Source organism: Penicillium waksmanii (genome assembly GCF_028829765.1).
Source record: "Penicillium waksmanii strain IBT 27052 chromosome Unknown utg000007l:1.0-4314555.0:1.0-4317578.0, whole genome shotgun sequence".
NCBI lineage: Eukaryota > Fungi > Ascomycota > Eurotiomycetes > Eurotiales > Aspergillaceae > Penicillium > Penicillium waksmanii.
The window spans coordinates 3,996,927-4,019,795 of record NW_026643253.1 but is presented as its reverse complement, the minus strand read 5'-3'; the positions used below and the strand labels follow the sequence as shown (position 1 = coordinate 4,019,795).

The following is a 22,869-nucleotide window of genomic DNA, read 5'->3' as shown; positions in this document are numbered from 1 at the left end:
CGGAAGCCAAAAAAATGATTTCCGAAACGCCAGTCCTCAGGCTGGAGGTGTTTTATCTTTACTAGTAACTACTTGATATCTATCGAGACATAATCCCCACTACGCTAGCTAAAAGCACTGGCATTTTCTCTCTAAACCTTATCGTACATGTAATCTAGAAGCGATAAACATCTAATTCCACGATGAATGAAAGTTTTTGCGCCATGAGAAGGTTCTCCATGAGTAGTACTAACTTATAGCTGCCCATGTGGACAGTCCTTGAAGCACGGTCCTTTCAGTTACATTGAGCTTTGTTCCTCTAACCTTTTACACAATTCTTTCAATCTCCAGCCAGCCCATTCAAAATCAGTTTTTTCAAGATAAACCTGTCCACTGAGACGGACCCACCAAGATCCCTGAAATGGAAACACAGGCATAAATGTGCTGTAGTCTTTGATCATGGTTTTCTGCATCCAATCCGTCACGGTAGCACCGGGAAAATCGCCATCTTTGACGAGGCTACCTTTGCCAGAAGTCGGCCAATTCAGAGGAAGTAGTATGTTTACCATGAAGCATTCTGTCAACGTGTGTGCATCATTATCGAGAATCCGAGTTCCCAGGATGTTTGCCACTCTTAGTCCGCCTTCTCGGGCTAGTCGAGTGCAGTAATCTCTGATCTTGCTTTCTCCACCGCAGATTGTCTGTCGCCAACGAATTGCTTCAGCGACAGTCAAAAAAGCGAGATTATCGGTGGTTCCGACGAACTCAAAATTCGAGACAAACTCTGACCCATCACTAGCACAACTGTTGGTCGACGGGGAATGAGGAATAAAGCCATGACTTGTTGGTAAGGTGCTTCGCATCATAGCTTGGTGGCGCTCTGGGACATAAAAAACAGCACATGCACGAGGGGTGAAAAGCCATTTATGGCAGTTGCTGATAAAGAAGTCCGGGTCCAAAGAGGAGAGATTAAGCTCAATCTGGCCAATACCATGGGCTCCGTCGATCAAGCTCAACACTCCTTCTGTGCGGCAAAGAGCAGTGAGCTCCTCGAATGGAAGCCTGAGTCCGGGGTTGGAGGAGATTGTATCGAATATCGCAATCCGAGGACGACGGCCTTGTTGACGGGACGCTTCAATTGCTCGTTGAAACCCGGAAACAATCTCGGCATCATCAACAGGATAATTGAAGCAAATCTCCCTTGTATGCGCTTTCCCTTGATTGGCCTCACATAGATAATTGGTGGTTTTACCACATGCGCCGTAGATTACATCCAACTGGAGAATTTCATCTCGTCCATCGGCATTCCAAACTATATTGCGCAAAACGGTATTGACTCCGGTCGTAGCATTGGCAACGAATACAATAGTGGATAGAGGAGCATTGAGAAGCTCACTTACAGCAACCCGTGATCCATTCAATAATTCAGGGAAGCGGTACTTGATAAATGGACATGGTGTAGCCTCGCATTCATCGCGCAGTCGATCTGCCAGGTCACGAATTGCCTTGGGAGATGCACCAAATGACCCTAGAAATCAATGAGTTGTGGGGCTTCAAAGCGATAGCCGGTGAGCAAACGAGGGATCTTACCATGATTCATATTTCTGTAGCCTGTCTTGAAAGAGAAATGTCTTCGCATTTCGTGCCCAAAGGGCGTCGGGGTCTCTTCGTGCCTGTCCGACATAATCTCGAACCCTTAAGACATTGATCGGTTCGTTGATGTTGTCAAGTTGCAGTCGGGAAGTCGAGATACTCAACAAAAGAGCTCAAATTTTGGAAGGGTACTTCCTATCGACTCATCGGACCCCACTAAGCCGAGCTGCGAAAGAAATACTACCGTAAGATGCTACATTTGGAAAAGTTTGGGAGGCTCGGACCCTGCAGTGGAGCTCGGACATCCTTGCGACGACCGCCATAAGCGCCGATCACTTGGAACTGTCGGGAATCAGTCGAATGGCAGACATGATAAATGCGCAGAGGCCGCTCTGCACGAGCCCTTTGTGAAAGCACTACTTCGGGGTCGGCAAGTCAAGCGACTCGTTCGTTGGATCCTCCCCACGTTGTACCCCACATTATCAAGGAGTCTTATTATGGGTCCGTGCAGAAGTACTTAAGATAAGCAAAAGCGAAGCTCAACGATGCCCCGAGTCATCTACATGTATTTTACTGTGACAGCCTCTTTTCAGGTGCTTGTATCCTGAAATGACAACTCAAGGCAGTCCAAATTATGCAGAGGATGTGGAGGTGGGCAGTACGAAGGAATCAAATCCACAGCAAGCCAGGGAGGTCGATGTCGATAAAGGCGTGACCGAATCTGCAAATGTAGGAACTCTTCAGCGGCGATTGAAATCACGACATGTCCAGTTCCTCGCTCTCTCGGGTGCCATTGGCACTGGTTTGTTTGTGGGAACTGGCCAGGTTCTCTCGCTAGCCGGGCCACTTTCAGCAACACTCGCCTATCTCATCACAGGATTCAATCTATATGCGGTCATAAACAGCATGGGTGAAATGGCGACATGGCTACCTCTTCCCGGTGCAGTCCCAGTTTACGCTTCGAGATTTGTTGATGAAGCGCTCGGGTTCACTCTAGGCTGGAATTATTGGTATCAGTTTGCCATCGGGGTTCCAATTGAGATCAGCGCAGCTGCTCTCGTGATCGACTATTGGCCAAATGGAGTTGCTCCAGCTGTCTGGATTACAATTCTCTATGTGGCTATATTCGCAACCAACAGCCTTCCAGTGCGCGTATATGGTGAACTGGAGTTCATTCTCGGATCTATCAAACTGACGACCATTATCGGATTGATGCTTTTGATGTTGATCATCACACTCGGCGGAGCCCCATCCCACGATCGCATTGGATTTCGCTATTGGGATAACCCGGGGCCGATGAATGAATATCTCGAGGATGGATCGCTCGGCCGCTTTTTGGCATTCTGGAAGGTCTTCATCCAAGCCACGTTTAGCTATGGCGGCAGTGAGATGGTGGTAGTCGCAGCCGGAGAGACTGAGAACCCTCGAAGAAACATTCCCAAGGCAGTGCGCAGGGTTTTCTGGAGAATTGCTATTTTCTACGTGGGCAGTGTCTTCCTCGTCGGCATGTGTGTTTCGTCGCGAGATCCTCGATTGCTGAACGCCATCGAATCCGGGGCAGATACTGCGGGTGCCAGTCCATTTGTGATTGCAATTGAGAATGGGGGGATCCCAGCCCTGCCTTCGATCATCAATGCAGTTGTTCTGACATCTGCTTTGTCTGCTGGTAACTCATTTTTCTATGCATCCACCCGAATTCTATACGCCACAGCATTGGACGGCAAGGCACCCCGAATCATGCGATACGAGAAATTTGGTGTTCCATATGTTTGCGTTGCAGTGACCGCAGCTCTGAGTCTGCTGGTTTATCTCAATGTCTCCGCCAGCTCGGCCGACGTCTTTTTCTGGATCAGTAACCTGAGTTCTGTTAGCACTTTGATTGTGTGGACTTCGATTGCGATCACGTATATCCGATTCCACCGAGGCCTGAAACATCATGGGATTTCGCGATCCTCGTTGCCCTTTAAGTCGCCATTTCAGCCTTTTATGGCATATTTTGCTATCATATTCTCCTCTACTGTGGCCTTCTTCAATGGATTTGACGCCTTTTTCCCAGGGCACTTCAGCGCCAAATCCTTTGTGCCTCCATATGTCGATATCCCTATCTTTTTTGGTCTGTTTCTGGGTTACAAGATTATCAAAAAGACCAAATTTGTCAAGATAGAGGATATGGATCTATGGTCTGGCAAAGAGGAGGCGGACCAGCTGGAATCGACATGGGAAGAGCCCAAGCCTCGAAATTTCCTAGGTGAGTACTACTTATTGAAGAGAATCAATACCGCTCGTCCCAAAACAAAAAAAAAAGGATCATACTGACAAAATGGCAGAGAGAATATGGTTCTGGATTGCATAATGGGGGTTGCGAAAATTTGGACATTTCTTTTGGACTCTTTTGTAGTCTGGGGCTCTGGGGACATTCCGCTGTGTCCCAGAGAACAATTTCCATGTCGACGAAGGGAAATATGCACAATATCATGTATTTTATGATGGAATTTTGAAACATTTATACTATTCTTTGACTATTCTGTAACTATTCTATAACTATTCTATAACTATTCTATAACTATTCTATAACTATTCTTTAACTATTCTTTAACTATTCTTTAACTATTCTTTAACTATTCTTTAACTATTCTTTAACTATTCTTTAACTATTACCCCTACTGCTTACGATTCACTCCTCCGTACCTGCTGGAAACAACGGCTCTCTTACTCTTCGCTCTACCTCCCTCCCATCCATCCCATCCTGAATTTGAACTTGTCTTCAATCTCCACTGATCCTTTCGGGAGATCACATTGGCCACCGGCATGTTTCCCCAAGTCCCTTTTGCCCCACCGCAGCTTTAACTGCCGTGCGACTCCGTCCTCCGCACTTCCTATCGGAGTCTTCTCCGCATCATCAACCTTGCGAATTCCCCACCAATTCTTCTACCCTATACTTAGGTAGTTGCATCCAGCAACATGTCTCCCCCCTTTCTACCGCTGTCGTCCCCACCAGATTCGCCAGATTCGCCAGGATTGCGACCGCGACGACCCAGTCTGGACCCGGAACGCGAGATTCTCTCGACGCGCGGTCAACGCTTCCTCAATTTCCTACCCAGTCGCAACTCTAGCAGTGCCTTACAGGAATTGCATGGGGATCCAACCTTCCTGCGTCGCGGGTCTCAGCTCATTGGACGCAGTAATCCACGTTATGAATGGTGGGTGGGATGGCGCGCATTCCCCTGAACCTCCCAAGATAAATCGCATGGGCTGAACCTCTCTCTCTCTCTCCCCCCCCTCTCAGGCAACGCTATTATCGCGCCCCAGACACTCTAAAGAATCTCTCTGCTCCAATGTATGCATTCCCTTGCACTCCCCACACTATATACCTGGCTGACTGACCGACTGGTGGACAGCCGGAAATACTATGAACGGAACAATGCCATCATCTCCCACTACCTTTATATCGACCGTCTCCTCGACTCGTCTCTCCCACACAATCTGATCAACGATTATGATAATTGTGGTCACTCCCACCCTCCAAATCATATTGACTCGACCATCCCAGAATCGGAATTGGAATTGGTATCGGATACTCGGCCAACTCGCGAGGCCGCGGCCACCCCCCGCGTCAAGCGCACCCCACACAATCTCTATCGAATCCCCGACGAGACTGCCCCTTTGCTCAGTTCAAGTGCGAGACTGGATGAGGAGTCATGCGCCTATCATACTATGCCAGAGATGGAGTCTCACGAGGGACTATCTCCCGAGAAAGAGGAGCGTTTGATCAACCTGGCCATCCGTATCAACTTCGTCGCCAATGTCTTGCTCCTAGCTTCCAAAGTGGCCATCATGTATCTCACAAGCTCCATGTCCATGCTTGCCGGTCTTGTGGATGGAGTTCTGGACTTTTTTAGTACCGTCATCGTTTGGGTCACTACCGTCATGATCCGTCGGCAAGATCGGAACCGTTTCCCAATCACTCGACGACGCCTCGAACCTCTCAGCGTGCTGATCTTCTCCGTCATCATGGTAACCTCCTTCTTCCAGGTAGGCTTGACCTCCATCAACCGGTTAATCGGGGAGGACCACACTCTGGTAGAACTGTCCCTCCCGTCCATCATCCTCATGGCGGCAACCGTGATCGTCAAACTTCTGTGCTGGCTTTGGTGTCGCCTCATCCCTAGTCCTGGTGTTCAGGTCCTAGCCCAGGATGCTATGACGGATGTAATATTTAACACTTTCAGCATCATCTTCCCGTTAAGTATGTACCCCCACTCACCTCTCTTGTCTCCTCGGGACTAACCTATCACAGTTGGCTCCTTCGCTCGCCTCTGGTACCTCGACTCCCTGGGTGGCCTGTTCCTCTCTGTGTATATCATGTGGAACTGGGGATCAACGGCGAATGAGTATATTCGCCGACTAACTGGGGCCGCTGCCTCGCCCGATGATCACAGTATCCTACTTTACATGACGATGCGCTTTTCACGGGTTATCCAAAAGGTTCAAGATCTCAAGGCCTACTATGCCGGCGACAAACTCAATGTGGAAGTCGACTTGGTCGTGGATGAAAAGACGAGTCTGCGCGATGCTCACGATGTTGGAGAAAGTCTGCAGTACATGATTGAGAGTGTACCTACCGTCGACCGGGCCTTTGTCCACTTGGATTATTATACTTGGAATCTCCCCAGTCATATGAACCAGTTGGATCGATAGGAGGTGGTTCAATTTCCTCTCGAGATCCCAAGACTGGGATAAATAGCAAGTATCACAGCCAAGATATATAAAAGAATACCCATTTTGAATTGCAACATCACTTTCCTCCTTGGGTTGATAGTCAAACCATCCACAGCAAGATTCAACTCATCATCCACGCCTATCCCCCATATCGAAGCAAGATACAATCGATACTGATGTGAATCGCAATGATCTATATTGTACTCCTCTCCCTCCCTTTCCTCCCCTTCCTCCCCTTCCCCACCAAACAAGAAAGTATTCGCATACCACGCTTTTAGATCAGAATCCAGTTCAAACCCCCGATCTTCCAGACAACATCCACAACTCAAAGTGCAATGTCCAGCACCAAGCTGGCCCGCCGAGCCCTTCTCTCGCTAACGACTAACACAACATCCACAATCCCTGCCACAACATCCACCCCGTCCCGCACAATCATCAACCAAAACCTGATGCATAAACCATCTTGAATCAGACCTCCATTGCTGAAATCCTCTTTTCAGGGCACCAGAGCTACCCAAGAAGCAACTACTCCAATACCACCGATTCCTTGCCTGGGCCCAATTAACCTTTCTCAATTCTGCGATTTCTCCCAGAGCAGCCTTGCCACACTTCCGGCATAGAGCAATCTCTTTCTGACAATTTTCCCGCAGTTGATGCTCAGTCTGTAGAAATTCCACAAAGTTGTCGAAATCGGCTTTTACTTGCTTGCTTGCCTGTTACTCCTCTTTGTAGAGATTGTATCGATATCTTGGAAGGGATTTGAGACATCCTTTCTTCTCTAGTCTAGCCTCCTCTGGTGTTTTATCGCCTGGTAGATGTAGCTTCGAGGTCACAGACCTGGGGATCCCAGAGCTGGAGACTGACTCGTCATCCGGTGAACCAGACATTTAGTATATAACTGAGAAGCGATGGGATTCGGGTTGGTTCGATACTTGCTAACAAACTCTCTGTAGTACTAGTAGTAGGTTCTCAGGTGAGAAACGTCTGCAGGCTATGTTTTACGTCTACTAGTGAACATAGGGCTCATGATGACGTTGTATCAATGAAAGTAAGTCTTACTTTATTTACTATCTACATCATATTCAAAGCACAGGAAATTAAATTTAGAACGTCATACATCAAGTCATTCATTTAATAGTACATATAGGGACAAAACAAAAGTCCGAATCGGCAAAGCTGCCAAAGTCATAGACAAGAGGTAAAAGAGAAGAAGGTAGGAAGAGAAGAGCGTTCCACCTAGTATACATGAAACAAAACGCACGTTCCCAATAGAGAGACTAGTCAATTCATTTCATCAACCAATGCGCGCCCCTAGCGGGGCGGTTGCGACGATGGGTGCAGAGGCCCTGGCAGTCCACCCTGTGCCGAGCCCTGGCTATAGACCCGGTGGTGATTCGGTGTAGAGACAGATTCGCCCAGCGAACCTGACCCCGGTGGCCGTTGGTGGAGGGGTGTCATAGCCCCTGCCGACGAGGATGGGGGTGGAGGTGCATAGCCCATGCCACTACCGCTCACTGAGTGGTGTAGAGCAGACGACGGAGAGTAAGGACGTCCCATTGTAGCCAGGGACGACATCGACCTACCCCCTTGGGCTTGCGGTGGTGGAGTGTTATGTCCATATTGCGGAGGTCCACCGGGCATGTTAACTGGGGTGGAGCGATGAGAGCCATTGACCAGGGTCTGGACATGTTGTTGGTAGCTCTGGCTATGTGGCTGTGTCGCGGAAGAGTTAGATGCACCCGGGCCGTACGAGGACTGCGAGCCTGATTGGCGAGGGGGCATTCCAAATAGACCCGGAGAAGATTGAGACGGTGTCGGGACTTCCCGCGAACCGAAAGCGGCACTGCTCGCTCGTGGCGGAGGTGAGCCGGTTCGGTAAGTTGAAGGTTGAGGTGGCATCTCACGAGAGCCAGACGCCCCTGGCTGGCCAACGGGTGCTTGCCCAAATACATTCGGATAAGCAGGTCTCTGGGAGGCAGCAGGTGGCGGTGTCGGTGCAGGAGATGGGGCAGGAAGACTGTTCAAGGAGCCGGGCGCCTGGGCGGAGGCCGAGCCGAAGTGCGCAAAGGGACCTTGAGCAGCCGGGCGACCACTTGGCTGCGGTGCTGGCTGAGTCTGCGCAGGCGGACCACCTTGCTGTGCCCTAGGGTCAAATCGCGCCATCCAGTCGTTATTTGCCGGCGTCGCTGGTCCACCAGTAGGAGGTCCGTAGCTGGAGTATTCAGCATAGCCGCGCGATGGAGGGGGATATTGGCCATGCTGCCCAAAGCCAGCCGGCTTGGTAACTTCTTCAGGACGAGCAGAACCTGTTTGTGGGTAGGCGGATCTTGATGGAGGGATGGAGCTCGAGATAGGGGCAGAGGGTGCTTCGCTGGCAAATCGTTTTCGAGGCTGAGGTTCTTCGGGCTCGTCGTTGAGAATGCTCATGATATTGGACCGCTTCGCTGGCACATGACGAGGAGCCTCGGGAGCGGGCGTCAGACTCGCTCGCGAGATGTCTTTGACGGGAGACAAAACAGGTCGGGGGGAGTGGGACATGCCCATCGATTGACTTGAAAGGGGATAGAATTGTCTCTGGCCGAACAGGTCGCGATGCGTCGAAGGGGTCTCGAGATCCGGTCGGGGTAGCTGGGTAGGCGATCCAGGCTGGGTCAGGCTGGGGTGGCGAGAATGACTGGGGGGGGAGGAGTAGGGTTCTGCGTGGACATATAGGCGGACTGGGCCATAGGGTCCATCCGAGCCAAGTCTGCAGGTAAGGGTGCACCGGAGCCATGGTGAGAAATATCTTGGGCCCGTGCAGATGAATGCGGCAATAGTGTCGAATCTCTCCGGTCCTCGGTGAAATATCCAAGTCGTGGGCCCGGCATACGAGATGGCGGTCCTGCCTGAGCTCGCATAGCGCGAGCAGCGTCGTCGTCAAGGGTGGCGGCCACCGGTGGCACAGCAGTGGCAGCGGATGCCTGTGCGAGTGTTGGATAGCGACCTGCGCTGCGCTCATTCTCCGATAGTGGGCGACCATGGAGTGATACTGGCTGTGGAGACATCGCGAGAGGTTTACCCTTGGGGAACCGCGAGTCATCTGCCTCGCCCATGAGCTCGCCGTGGGGTGCCAGTGGACGAGGAACGATGGCAGATGGGGTCGCCTCGTAGCGCCGCTTTGGTGCTACGCTGGGCACGGGAAGGGGACCGGTATCCTCTCCTCGAGCCTTTTTGTCTTCTGCGGCCACTATTAACTCTTCAAAATCTTTTTGACCCGAATCCAAACGGCGCTGGTAATAGTTTTTCACCTATGTCACGATTTATGTTAGATGAAGGAGAAAGAGAAGAATAACGGACGAAACAGATAAGAGGCTTACCATCACTGTTGTCTTGGTTTTCATGAAATTTGAGATTCCTTCGAAATCGCGACCAAAATGTGCCAGCAGTCGCGGAAAGTCACGCTGCTCGGGCACCGACCAGTAACTCGTCGGTTGCAGAGATCCGTAGCCAGTCTCCGATGGCTTGGGCGCCATGATCGGCTCGGCTTCAGTGGATTCGAAGACGTACATGCCTTCTTTGGCTCTTCCGCGGCCTGGTCTCGGGCGAGAGTTCGGAGGTATATTGTCTTTGTCGACGACCTCTCGCTCTTGAGGGAGCCCAGGGGCAATCTCCATCATCACCTCTGGACCCAATTCTGCACTTGGGAGAGCTGCAAGAGGAACGATCCCTGGCGGCGCGCCTTGGGCTTTGGGGTCTTGCTGGCCGGTCTTTACGCGTCTTTGCGTGCGGGCTCCTCCACGTCCACCACGTCGGCTAGTGGTGGTCTTCTCAATGGGCTCACCATCTTTACCAGCTTGGCCTCGGCGAGCAGGGGCAACACCTTCGGGGTCATTCGAATCACCAAAAGTAGGTGCGGCAGCGCGCCGTGGTCGTCCCGTCTCTGTAATCTGGGGGGTCTCATCTTCACCATCGAGATCTGGCTTGACGACCCCAAGATCAGCAATAAGAGCGTTAGATTTGGGTCGAGTAGATCGAGTCTTTCCTCGACCCCGACGACTCCACCGTTTGTTGAGCTTCGCCTTGTACTTGATCTCTTCTTTGGTGAGATAATAGTGCACGATGCACTGACGATAATCCCTACCTGGAAGGGACTCGGCAATCTTGCCCCATCTTTTGGGATGCGCCATAAAGGCATCGGTGAAGGTGACATGCTCCTCCTTGGTGAAATCATTGGGCGGCGGCAGGAAGCCGAAGACATCCATAGCATGATGAACGTCGATTGTGTTATTGACATCTTTATAGATACTGGCCTGTTCTTCAAATGGTTCAAACATGTCCGGGATAATGGCTTCTCGAGCCAAATCCGGACGCGCCGTCGCCTCCTTAGTGCGTCGACGCTCCAGTTCTTCTTGTGCGGATATTTCCGAGGCCTTGAGCGCGTTGAGAAAGTCTAGCTCGCTGTTGCCCTTGTACCGGCGTCCCTCGCGACCATCAGGGATGGCTGCAGGAGTGGGAGGAAGAGTCGGTGCTGGCGGTGTTGCCGGAGCCGGCGTCATCGGCTTCTTGTCCTTTCTGCGATCCATCTCCCATATATACAGTCTCCAAGGTTTATAATAAGACATATATTCCTCTCGCAAAGCTGCATTCTTCTTTGCGATTTGCTTCTTCCGTTGGGAAAGCTCATTGCGGAAAGCATCTTTGAAGAGGTCGAGGTGGGTAGCATTTTCATGGGTGACTTCCATATCAGAGATGGGAGTTGGCGGTCCCGAGTTCAAAAAGGGAAGGCTATCAAGGGTGATCTCGTCGTGAGAAACGACAGGAGGAACGAACGTTTGAGGCACCGGCGACGGTTCTTTGGCGGGGGCAAATGAGACAACTCGCTCGTTGTTTTGCGTGGGGATCGTTGCAGTGGGTTCTTGTTCGTCGCCCTCCACTGAAGGAAGCGGTTCAGAGGGTTGTTCCGATACTTCTTCTTGTGCAATCCTTCCGAGGATCTGGATGCGGCGTAAGAGAGCCAGAATAGTGGGATCTTCCAACGGCGAAGGTGGCATTTCCGCTCGAAGAGCTTGCATGTCCTTTTCGAATATTCGCTTCCGTTCCTCTAAATATTCTTGGGTGAAGAGGGCGTTTTCTTCCTCCTCCTCGTCGGTCGATTGCCCAAAGTTGTCGGGGATGACAGCGGGATTTTCCTTCTCCGGTTGTTCGGGCTCACTCCCAAGTCCTTCGACTGTCGGCACGGGCGGTGGGCTGCTACGAATTGGCAGTCTCATTGAGGGTGAAGTTGGAGATATCGCTTTCACCGTTTCCGTGGCGGTCGTGACGGGGGGTTTGCCGCTATCCTGTTGGGTTGCTGCAGGTTCCGGCGTTTCGGTTCGTCTTTCTGGACGGGGTTTTTCCTTTTCGGCAGGAAGAATACTCTCACGCTCCTCACTCTCCTTCTTCGGGTGTACGTTCGGAACAGATGGACCGCGACTAAAGCTGCGACGAACCCATGGTTTGTTGCTCTTGTTCGGTCCCCGTGGCGAAGGAGCTTGTCGTTGGTGGTATGCTCGAGGGGCAGTTGGGATGTTTGATGTTGACATTCGAGGCGAGATAGATGGCTCTTTCGAAGAAGCCCGAGGACCTGGCGGAGGTAGTCGTGCAAAAGTTGGGGAAGACGTTATTGAACTTGACTTAACGGGGACATGTGGTTCAGTTGGTCCCGATATCGAATCTCGCTTGGCCATTGCAGCCGGAGCAGTTGGGGGAGATCGATCAGATAGATGCGTAGATGCCCGTGCAGCACGAGCTGGCTCTTCCTGGGGTCGAATTGGGTCTGCTTGCTGAGATGACTCTCTCCGTTCCGCCTTCGGACCAGTTGGAGGTTGCACCGGGAGAGTAGGTGGTCCGTCTAGGCGGTCTTTCTCTGCTTGCGCCGATGCATCACTTCCTGTACGTCCTTCAGATAGTCCTTTGGCCGTTGGTAAAGTTGGGATGGGAGCTGACACAGATCCGAACGCAGGAACTTGGGGAGCTGACGGGGGAGGTGAATGTTGAGGAACAGATGCCGGCTCTTTTGGCGGTTCCGGGCGGGAAGGGGGTTCTGAGCGTTCGCTATCACGTCGAGAGTCAGGGCCAGGCGGGCCTGACAAGATCGATCCTTTGCGGCTCTGGTCCAATGGTGGCTGATCCGACAGGCGATCAGGGGCAGCAGGAGATGCCGCGGGGGGGTATTGGATGCCCAATCGATGACGCCGGGCCAACAGAGCCACGATTGTCTGCTCGGTGAGGGGGGGGTGGTCTCCTCTTTTCCAGGGCTCCAATGGCCGATCCCGGTCATCACGTTCAGGGCGGCGATTGTCCCACTCTTCTCGCCGATCAAATCGATCTCGTCGGTCGATATCACGTTCGCGGTCTCTATCCCGGTCTCGGTCGCGTATATCTCGCTCACGATCTCGATCAAGTAAACGGTCGGCAACGACGGGTGGGCGGTCTCGGTCCCCATCTCGATCTCGCTCACGATCAGGCACCCGATCAGGTATCCGGTCAGGCAAGCGGTCAGGTAAACGTTCAGGTAACCGGTCAGGTAAACGGTCGGGTAAACGATCAGGTAGGCGATCCGGTAGTCGGTCAGGTAAACGGTCAGGTAAACGGTCGGGTATCCTGTCCCGTGCACGATCTCGCCATGCGTCGCGAGATCGACTCCGTCGTCGAAACAAATCACGGTCATCGTGGAAAAGAGGGCGTCCTCGGCCTCGGCCACCTTCCCAATCACCACGTCCACGTCCACGCATCGAGCCTCCACCACGATGGTTGACAATAGTGGGTGGGCCATCAGGACCGCCGGATGAAGCTGAAAGGAGACTGTCGCGGGAATTGCGTCGCATGCGCACCAAATCGAAATCGCGGCCTGGGGGTTCTCTCATGTCGCGAAAGTCGCGCGTGGGGGATCGTGAGCGACCTCGACCGAAGCCACCGCGGTTATCTCTGGGGTCAAAATCTCGGTCTCGGCGATTCCAGTCGCGATCCATGTCCCGTCGAAATGGGGGACCATCGCGGTTGTCTCGAAAGTCGCGGTCTCGATCTCGATCTCGAAGGTCGCGATCCCGGTCTCGAAAGTCGCCTCGGCCATATCCACGACCACGGCCACCGCCACCACCACCACCATAAGGGCCACCTCGAGGAGAATCGACTAGAGCACGGGGGCCTCGCGGGGGTTCTCTGCCGAACGAAGGACTGGCATCGTCGAGGCCGCGGGCGCCTTGGGGACGGCGATCCCCAAAGCGCTGGGGGGAGCGGTCACGGGAGTTGAACCCGGAAGATGAAGGGAATCGCGATGCCATTACCAGGTCATGCTACTCGATGACCTGGGACCAGCAGTTAGTGAAGCAACGGGGGAGAGTGGAGAATTGCGCATTGGAGGAATCGATATGGAACGAACGGGGACAGCTGCACGTGATGGTTCGCACGGGCCACAGCCCGGGGCGGACGTGTCAATGCAAGAAAGAGGTTGAAGAAGGTGGGCGAATGTTGGAGAAAGAGACGTCAATCTGTGTACGAGTATAGGCTTATGTATAAGGCAGGAGGGGGAGGAAGTTGAAGGGAATTTGAAGCTGGAAAGGGGAGGAATGGAATTGGAGAAACTGCGGATTGGAAGATGTTTGAAGGTTCAAGTGGAATTGGCTAAGCGCCGGGCCCGTGCGCTTAGCCAATTTGCGTGGGTCTGGACTACAAGAGGAGTGGTAGAGTATAACTACTACTACTAGTGTATTAGAGTAGAGTAGTATATAAGATGACATTCATTTGATATTTACTAGGCAAGGGTGATTAGATATATGCTAATATCCACATATTGTAAGTCCAGGCAAGGAAGGTACAAAAAGGAATTTATATTTTATACACCCCCAAAAAAAAAATGCAATCCCCCGAGCCGGAATCGAGCCGGCGACCTTTCGGTTATATGTTTCCATTACAGCCGAACGCCATATCCAACTAGACCATCGGGGGTTTATTTGCGATGGATGTTTCAATATTTGCCTACATAATCCAGCGCTCGCTCCTCCCGGTAGTTTCAGCATCTAACAACTGTCTTCGGGCACAGTCACAGAAGAAGACTTGAGTAGCAGACCTTATTGGCGGCTATGTCGTATTTATCTGACCAGCAACTGCTGGAAACCAAGCGCACGACCTCACTCAAGCCATACAGGGGAAACTAATACTTCTATAATTGAGGCCATCAATGGGCACAAGATTGTAAACCCAAACCAATTTCAGGTTCTGCTATCGACGGAGTCATCTGTCAATACTATACGCTGGCCGCGGCTGATACTTCCAGCTGTCCACGGGTGCTAAAAATATCAACTTAAGTCCGTGAAGAATGGACTGGCTTGCCGATATGCTAAGCGAGCCTGCGTTCTTCGGCTGCAGATAACAGCTCGAGAGGTAGGTCCCCAAGAAGTTATATAATATGTCCTGTTAATACTAACAGTCAATCTAAGGCACTGGCATGGGAAATATGGCTTAAATGATTACAATGGTTACCTAGGTATGCAATTAAATACTAGTACTATTGTGGTCAAGTTAGGTCGATTGAATTTCAAATTGATTGCTTATTGCACAGGTGGTGTATGTTCCGGGCCGTTGGATATTTATACATTCAAGTTCAAGTTGACCTTCCGAGGTTGCCTAGGTGTGAGCATTTAAACCCACCAAGCTGTGAGATCTATAACTTAGTTACAGACCAGAGGGCTGAATTAATGGATTATTATTAACTATTCAAAGCTCTGTATATAATAAAAGGGTAGATGGTGCGAGTACTAGTAGCCCTGGAGTGATCCAAGCCTACGGGGTCACCAACTGCCTTGGTAAGAGCTCGGTGGTTGAGGATGCTAAGCTGAGCCCGCTTCTTCGCAAATAAACCCCCGATGGTCTAGTTGGATATGGCGTTCGGCTGTAATGGAAACATATAACCGAAAGGTCGCCGGCTCGATTCCGGCTCGGGGGATTGCATTTTTTATACCTAGTCAATTCAAATGATTTTTTTTTAATCCTATCTCCAATTTTCCACCAGTCACCAGTGGGAACCCTAATTAAAACCACCCCCCTGCAGTACCCTACAACCCTACAGTGTTATGGGGTATCCACCTGATATTTCAGGCGGCAAGCGGGATCCCGTGCCTTCACCGTGACTACCACCACCACCAACTGCTCTAGTCTTCTTGCCCTTGTCATTGTCGCTGCCACTGTCACTGCCATTGCCACTGCCAATTGCTCTCTCATTTATACCCCCCCCCCCCCGGCTTTGTTCACTTCAACTCTTCTTCCCTGTCCTTTCTCTACTTCACCAAATCCAGCAGGCGGTCAACCACCACCCCAGGACCCCCCAAAAAGCCACCCAATCTCGCCCATAACAAACGAGCGCACGCCCTCGAATTCCGTCGCAGGACAGTCATTGGCCTTCCTTTCTCGGATTCATTCCAGCTTCTTCTCCCTTCATCGGCTGACACGGCGTGGATCGGGGTTCCCCAGCCGTTGTCGCCCCAGGGGGCTTTGAACTTTGCTGACTAGCTGCGGAATCCGGGCATCAGGAGAACCAGGAGCTCCAGTGCTCGCCCGGCTGCGTCGCTCTTGACGCTTCTTCCCACTTCTAACGTTCCTCACTCGTCACGACACCTCGCCTCGATCCCCTCTCCTCTGTGCATATGGCCTGGCAATCTCCGGCCATGTCTGGTATGGGCATGCCGGGGCAGATGGGTGATGGTTCCAATGGCGGACACCCGCAGGGGACTGAGTACACGCTACAGGGTGAGCATCTCTCGCTATTCTTCACCTTGGCTCACTGGCAACCATCTAACAATAATTTCTAGGCGTGATGCGTTTCCTCCAGACCGAATGGCACCGACACGAACGCGACCGCAACGCCTGGGAGATTGAACGCGCCGAGATGAAGTCTCGCATCGGCCGGCTAGAGGGAGAGCTACGAACAAGCAAGCGACTGCATGAATCTCTGGGCAAACATGTTCGGTTAATGGAAGGCGCTTTGAAAAAGGAACGTGAGAAGGTGAAGAAGCTTGCCAACAACGAGAAGCTCGAAGATATCCAAGACCCGAAGGATATCGCGAGGGAGAGTATCAGCTTCTTAAAAGGTATGGATGACCTTTTGATTGCGATCGTGAGATGGACCACTCCCGCTGACTTCGATCTCACTAGCACAACGATCTTCACCGTCTACGGACACGAATGCCAATCTGGATGACCCCGAGAACGCCGTTTCCAATGAATTCCGCCAAGAAGACGAGCGAGACAAATCGCGCGTATACTTGTCAAGATGTGCGCAAGAGGTTGCGTACCATGTGATTCCTACATTCCACCCAGCTCCCGACCTCAGCGACCCGGATCTTCTGTACGGGAACCAGCAGCTCTCACAACAGAACCTCGAGGAGGCATACATCCAACAGCAGCTACAGAAGACAAACCAGCGGCTAGTGCGCGAGGCAGGGCTTCCGAATCATCAGCCCTCACCCGGCCAGTACGCAGAGAACGCTCGGATGCCAGCCCAGTTTGGACCTGGATCTGGATCGGTTCCTCGCGAGGCCCTGGAACGCCGGCAGATTGACATGCACACCCCTGTCACTGCAATTGACAATCGAAACCAAGTCTACGAACAGGGCCTGGTGGATGAGCGACCCATGAACCAGCAGCCACCCATTGAGACACAAGGCCCACAAGTAGTAGTCAAGGAGGACCTACAGTCCCAAAACTCGACAGACGAGGGAGGCGAAGATATGGATGGTTGGAATTTTGACGAGCCCAATGAAAAGGAAACCATCAACGAGTCCATACCGCCTCACCGTCCAGACACCGACGCATTCCCCAACGCCAACTTTGTTCATCCCAAGTCGCCCTCTCGTGGAGGTTCTCTCTCCCACCGCAGGAAGAGCTCCGGCTCACGACGCAAGAGTGATGGTGCGATTGAATCGCGGGATTTCGCTGCTGGTGTCAACCAGCAAGACTCTCTTTCAAGGTTCGATTTGCTCTTCGTGGCCACCTCGATGTCATCCGCTCCGTCATATTCACTGGCGGTGGCAGTCCGTCGGAGCCGGAAATCTGCACTTGCAGCGATGATGGAACGATCAAACGTTGGATCATCCCCGCAACATATGGCACGTTCGGAGCCCAGGGTCCCAGCTCAAGCAACGACCTGGATATTGTCAGCTACTTCACCCACCGGGGTCATGTCGGAGCAGTCACTTCACTAGCCGCCTGCTCGCCATCTCAAAGCATTTCCAATGGTGGGCGAGCTTCCGGTGACGGCTGGGTGTTTTCAGGTGGACAGGACGCTAGCGTACGGGTCTGGGAGCGTGGAAGAGTCGACCCTAAGGCCACCTTGGATGGGCATACGGATGCTGTATGGGCTCTCTGTGTGCTTCCGGGCACGACAGGCTCAGTTTATGGCGACTCAAGCAGTCACTATGGTGGTCAAGACAGACTCATGCTGGCCTCTGGTGCTGCCGATGGCCGCATTCTCATCTGGGCAGTCACTCCCCCGCCTCTCGTCTCTTCTCCTCAAGCCGGATCACGACGTCAAGGTGGCAGCCGTCGTGCGAACTCGATCTCATCCGGATCCAACTTCCCATCCTCCCCCCCAGCCTAGTGTCGCCACCAGCACTCCATTCAACTATACCCTCATCCATCACATTATGCGAACCGACGCTCCATCTCCGACATGTATTAGCCCTCTTTCCCTTGCTGGTGTGAACTTTGTGGTTTCCTACACCGATGCATCAATTCTTGTTTATGACACTCGAACTGGCGAAGAGATCGTGGGTATGGCAAGCCTTGAAACATACGACGGTACGCCCTCAACCGGAGTGAACTCTGTGGTTGCTACAACCGTTGGATTCGACGGGTCGGCCAACCTGGACCCCAATCGTACCATGGCTGAAGAAGACGAAGTTGTGCATGGGGCTACTGGATCTAGCAGTGTGGAGGGTGTGGTTATCAGTGGCTATGAGGACCGATACATACGATTTTTCGATGCCAACAGTGGTATGTGATCTCTAGCTTTCCAAGCACTTCCTAATTTCTCAACTTACTAACTGATCAATCGCAGGCCAATGCACGTACACGATGCTGGCCCACCCGGCTGCTATTGCCGCTTTGTCTCTGTCTCCCGATGGTCGTGAGCTTGTTTCTGCAGGCCATGATGCCAGCCTCCGTTTCTGGAACCTAGAGAAGCGAAGCTGTACCCAGGAACTGACTAGCCATCGTTTAATGCGCGGCGAAGGTGTCTGCGCCGTGGTCTGGAGCCGTGACGGACGCTGGGTCGTCAGTGGCGGCGGAGATGGTGTGGTCAAGGTCTTCTCCCGATGACCGGACGACGAGACGAAAGCCCTTGTATGATTTTTCTTTCTTCTTTCCCATCTTTTCCTCACCTTCTTCTTCTGTCTATTCTCTCACATCCACCTCCCTGTCCAAACCCGCGTTTGTGTATTTCCTCAGTCTTCTAGGCATGATATGATCCCATGAACCGGATGAGCGATTGGCCGGACCAGTTTCTTTCGAGCATTTGCAATGGTGTCCCATCCAGCTGTCTGGCCTATGGTACTCTCTATTACGTGGTTCATTTCTACTTCTTCTACCTACATGTGTACTTTTGATCCCGACACCGATAATATGCCGTCTTCGCAATGATTCCCTGCCGGCGTACATTTCTGATCTGATCCCTGTTTTCCCTCTCGCATCCTGCGATATGCTGTTGAGCCTCTTTGCTGCGTTGCATACCCGGTGTCCTTGCGATATGGTCTTGTTCGTTCCGATGTGAATAAGCTCTGCTTGCTTTGATCTATTGATATTTGGGATCATGTCTCCCAGCTTGGTATCCGGAGCCGAGTGGCCCTCTGGATTTCTGCTAGATTCGTCAGGGTTAATCTTACGAGCGATACCCTTGGGAGGATCTGAATGTGGTGGTGGTGGTGATAATGGTGATGGTGTGTGTATGTGCTCATGTAAACCATTTGAAATCCATATTCATATTTACGATGTTCTAAGATTTCTAATGGTATACCTAGTATTCGTAAGGTAGCTAAATGTCCAAAATAGCCAAATGGGTATTAAGTCTGGATGTCGAAAATACTAGTAGCTCATTAAACATGTACGAAATGGACGCAACCCTTTGCATCAATCTCTTACTGAGATGCCTTGCAAGCTTCCCTAAACAGAACTCTTAAGCGCAGCGCCTCTTGCTCATCCTTCAATCGCTGCTGCAAATAACCCTGAAGATCATCCCAGAAAGCGTCCGTCTCCAACAATTCCGCACCACTCGGTCCGACCGCTGCCTTGGGCGGCGAAACATCCCTGGTCTCTTCACCAGGCTGAGACTCCGCAACATCAATCGTTTTCGCACCACCAATAATCATCACACCAAACTCAACCTCCTTACCGCCCGCCAACATCTCCGGCACATCAACCAGAATCTCCGCAACGGTTTTTCCCGTCCCACTAACCGGCTTGCGGTGATATAGGACCTTAATCTTATCCAGGGCAACGGGGTTCCCTTGCGCATCAGCGACACGGGCGCGCACGGCGTCCCGGAGATCTTGCACTGTGGTGGTGGAAATTGGAGCATTGGGAATAGTGAACTCTAGCGCGGGGTTGCGGGCAGATTTGACGCGGACATTGATGGACTTGGAGGAACCTGGAGCTTGACTCTTCTTTACTTTCTTGGGCATCTCAGGGTGCGGGGCTTGGAGGCGGGGAAGAGTGTACTATGAGGGCGGAGAGAATGTGTCAGAAAGGGCTAGCTTGTAGATAGCTGAGATGATAATTCAACTAAAATCTCCAAATACTCACCGGCACACGCAGGCCAACCTGCTCTGGGTCAAAGACATGGTCTGCACGGAGCTTGATAGGGCGAGAGTCGAGCGTCGCGAGGAATGATTTGGCAAATGTGGTTTCGGACATTATGCTGGTGTGAAGGGGGGGTAAATTCCCAATGTTTGTAGCTTTAATGACTCAAAGCTTCTCCGTTTGTAGTTTGCAATTGCACTTAACAGCTGAAAGTGGAGGTGGAAGTTGAAGTTGAGGTTGTCCGTTGGCTGCTGATGGAGAAAGAGTGTCCGCCTGATTTCCCAGGCAGAAAACACACCGACCTCACCGCCCGAGCTGACAAATACTGCCAATATACACCGCTGGCCGAGAAAAAAAAAAGCCAAAGAAAAAAAAGTCGGCGGAGACCAAATCAACCCCAAGTGATACCCCAAATATAACACATTCGCCATGGGTGTTGGACGTCGCATGATCAAGCAGGGCCCTCCGCCCCCGCTCGATGAATCCAAGATTACCATGCTGAAGAAGCGCAAGGCCGGTGAGCCCGACATTGCGCCTAAGGCTAAGGCCGCTCCTGCGAAGAAGCGCCGCAGATCCAATGCCGATGAACAGACCACTTCAAAAAAGGCCGCCCCCAAGAAGTCCAAGGCCAATGGTGCTCCCAATGGTGCTCCCAATGGATCTGCTAAGGTAGACAAGAAGAAGGTCGTTGAGAAAAAGGTCGCCGAAAAGAAAAAGCCCGTTCCCATGTCAGACTCCGAAGATGAGGACGAAGAGATGGAAGAGATGGAGGATGATGAATTTGGAGACCTGGATGGGATCAGTGATGGATCCCTGGACAGCGATGAGGGTGTTGGACGGTTGTCGGATTTGGAGGATGACGATTCAGTGATTGACTCCGACGGGGACGATCACCCCCGCGAGGCCATGTTCTCTGACGACGAAGACCTCTCCGACGCCGAAGAGCAGCTGACCGCCGCCAATATCGAGGGTCTGTCTAGAAAGCTCGATGCAGAGCAGCAGGCTGAAGCGGAGGAGGCTGAGCAGGAATTGCAGGAGGCCGCTATGCAAACCAACATCGCTGGTGATCGTCCTGATGTCTTTGGTCAGGATGGCCAGCCTGGTCTTGCACCGGATCTGCAGTTGCTCCGTCAACGCATCACTGATACCATTCGAATTCTCGGTGATTTGAAGACCCTGGGCCAGGCCGATAAGTCGCGTGCCGACTACGTCGACCTTGTTCTCAACGATATCTGCATATACTACGGCTACACCCGCTACTTGGCTGAGAAGCTGTGGAACCTGTTCACCCCCATGGAAGCATTCGCCTTTTTCGAAGCCAACGAGACCCCTCGTCCTGTCGTCATCCGTACCAACACTCTGCGAACCAATCGTCGATCCCTCGCCCAGGCCCTCATCAACCGTGGCGTCGTCCTCGAGCCCGTGGGTAAATGGTCCAAGGTCGGACTGCAAGTTTTCGAATCCGCCGTCCCTCTGGGTGCCACCCCCGAGTATCTGGCTGGTCACTACATTCTCCAAGCCGCCTCTTCCTTCCTCCCCGTCATGGCGCTGGCACCCCAGCCCAACGAGCGTGTTCTGGACATGGCCGCCGCCCCCGGTGGTAAGACTACCTACATGTCCGCGCTGATGCGCAACACCGGTACCGTCATCGCCAACGATGCCAGCAAGCCCCGTGCCAAGGGTTTGATCGGTAACATTCACCGTCTGGGCTGCAAGAACACCATCGTCACCAATATGGATGCCCGCACTGCTTTCCCCAAGGCCATCGGCGGATTCGACCGAGTTTTGCTCGATGCCCCCTGCACCGGTACCGGCGTTATCTCCAAGGATGCCGGCGTCAAGACCTCGAAGGATGAGCGCGATTTCCTCGCCATCCCCCACATGCAGCGCCAATTGCTCCTCGCCGCCATCGACTCTGTTGATCACTCTTCCAAGACCGGTGGATACATCGTGTATTCCACTTGCAGTGTCACCGTGGAGGAGAACGAGGCCGTTGTGCAGTACGTGCTGCGCAAGCGCCCCAACATCAAGATTGTCGACACCGGACTCGGCGACTTCGGCAGTCCCGGTTTCACCAGCTACATGGGCAAGAAGTTCGACGCAAAGATGACCATGACCCGCCGCTACTTCCCCCACCGCGAGAACGTTGATGGTTTCTACGTCTGCAAGCTGAAGAAGACCGGCCCGACCCCCGTTACCGAGTCCACCACCGAGACCTCCACCAAGTCCGGCCGGGCTCGTTCCAGTTCGAAGACCGAATCAACCGACGACGAGTCATATGACAAGACCCCTATCCTTGATGAAGATGGATCTACTCAAGACAACGAGGGTGGATCTTTCGGTCCTTTCGCTGAGGACGAGGACCAAGAGCGTATTAACCGTGCTGAGCGCAATCGTCTCCGACGCAAGGGCCTTAACCCCAAGGGTGTTCTGAACAAGCCTAAGAAGAGCAAGGATGCCTCCGCATCGAAGGATACCGAGAAGCCCGAGGAGGAGAAGTCCGAGGCCAAGAAGCCCGAAGTGAAGAAGTCCGAGGCCAAGAAGTCTGAGGCGAAGAAGCCCGAGGAGAAGAAGCCTGAAGCCGCAAAGAAGTCTTCCAACGAGGGCAAAGGCGAGAAGAAGACCGTGACAAAAGGAGAAGAGAAGAAGGAAAAGAAGGAGAAGAAGGAGAAGAAGTCGGCCAAGAAGTCGGCCAAATGATTGATCCATCCCTGACACCTTGAGCGTCTCTTGTGTATCTATTAGCTCTAATCTGATCTGACAAGTCGATAA

The 22,869-nt window shown here is 52.3% G+C and overlaps 7 protein-coding genes across 7 annotated transcripts; 4 read left to right on the top strand and 3 right to left on the bottom strand.

The window, feature by feature from the left end:
* Positions 1–278: 278 nt before the first annotated feature.
* Positions 279–1,651, bottom strand: N7481_008352 (Pyridoxal phosphate-dependent transferase major region subdomain 1; the record flags this gene model as incomplete). Its single annotated transcript, XM_057267571.1, has 2 exons — positions 279–1,507; positions 1,570–1,651. Coding segments are annotated over 2 exons (1,311 nt in total), but the record flags the coding sequence as incomplete, so codon positions are not given.
* Positions 1,652–2,181: 530 nt separating this feature from the next.
* On the top strand, positions 2,182–3,925 carry N7481_008351 (uncharacterized protein; the record flags this gene model as incomplete). Its single annotated transcript, XM_057267570.1, has 2 exons — positions 2,182–3,820; positions 3,900–3,925. The coding sequence occupies 2 exons, from the start codon at positions 2,182–2,184 to the stop codon at positions 3,923–3,925; spliced, it is 1,665 nt and encodes a 554-aa protein (XP_057121771.1).
* A 608-nt stretch (positions 3,926–4,533) lies between these two features.
* Positions 4,534–6,270, top strand: N7481_008350 (cation diffusion facilitator family transporter; the record flags this gene model as incomplete). The annotated part of the gene is made up of 3 exons (XM_057267569.1): positions 4,534–4,772; positions 4,971–5,818; positions 5,870–6,270. 3 exons carry the CDS (start codon positions 4,534–4,536, stop codon positions 6,268–6,270), a joined length of 1,488 nt encoding a protein of 495 aa, XP_057121770.1.
* A 1,332-nt stretch (positions 6,271–7,602) lies between these two features.
* N7481_008349 (MYB DNA-binding domain protein) lies at positions 7,603–13,592 on the bottom strand (the record flags this gene model as incomplete). The annotated part of the gene is made up of 3 exons (XM_057267568.1): positions 7,603–8,947; positions 8,998–9,578; positions 9,648–13,592. 3 exons carry the CDS (start codon positions 13,590–13,592, stop codon positions 7,603–7,605), a joined length of 5,871 nt encoding a protein of 1,956 aa, XP_057121769.1.
* Positions 13,593–15,950: 2,358 nt separating this feature from the next.
* On the top strand, positions 15,951–18,621 carry N7481_008348 (cell differentiation and development protein Fsr1; the record flags this gene model as incomplete). The annotated part of the gene is made up of 6 exons (XM_057267567.1): positions 15,951–16,053; positions 16,116–16,394; positions 16,459–17,214; positions 17,256–17,901; positions 17,984–18,297; positions 18,362–18,621. The coding sequence occupies 6 exons, from the start codon at positions 15,951–15,953 to the stop codon at positions 18,619–18,621; spliced, it is 2,358 nt and encodes a 785-aa protein (XP_057121768.1).
* An 815-nt stretch (positions 18,622–19,436) lies between these two features.
* On the bottom strand, positions 19,437–20,211 carry N7481_008347 (uncharacterized protein; the record flags this gene model as incomplete). Its single annotated transcript, XM_057267566.1, has 2 exons — positions 19,437–20,015; positions 20,101–20,211. 2 exons carry the CDS (start codon positions 20,209–20,211, stop codon positions 19,437–19,439), a joined length of 690 nt encoding a protein of 229 aa, XP_057121767.1.
* A 315-nt stretch (positions 20,212–20,526) lies between these two features.
* N7481_008346 (rRNA (cytosine-C5-)-methyltransferase NOP2) lies at positions 20,527–22,797 on the top strand (the record flags this gene model as incomplete). Its single annotated transcript, XM_057267565.1, has 1 exon — positions 20,527–22,797. One exon carries the CDS (start codon positions 20,527–20,529, stop codon positions 22,795–22,797), a length of 2,271 nt encoding a protein of 756 aa, XP_057121766.1.
* Positions 22,798–22,869: the final 72 nt, after the last annotated feature.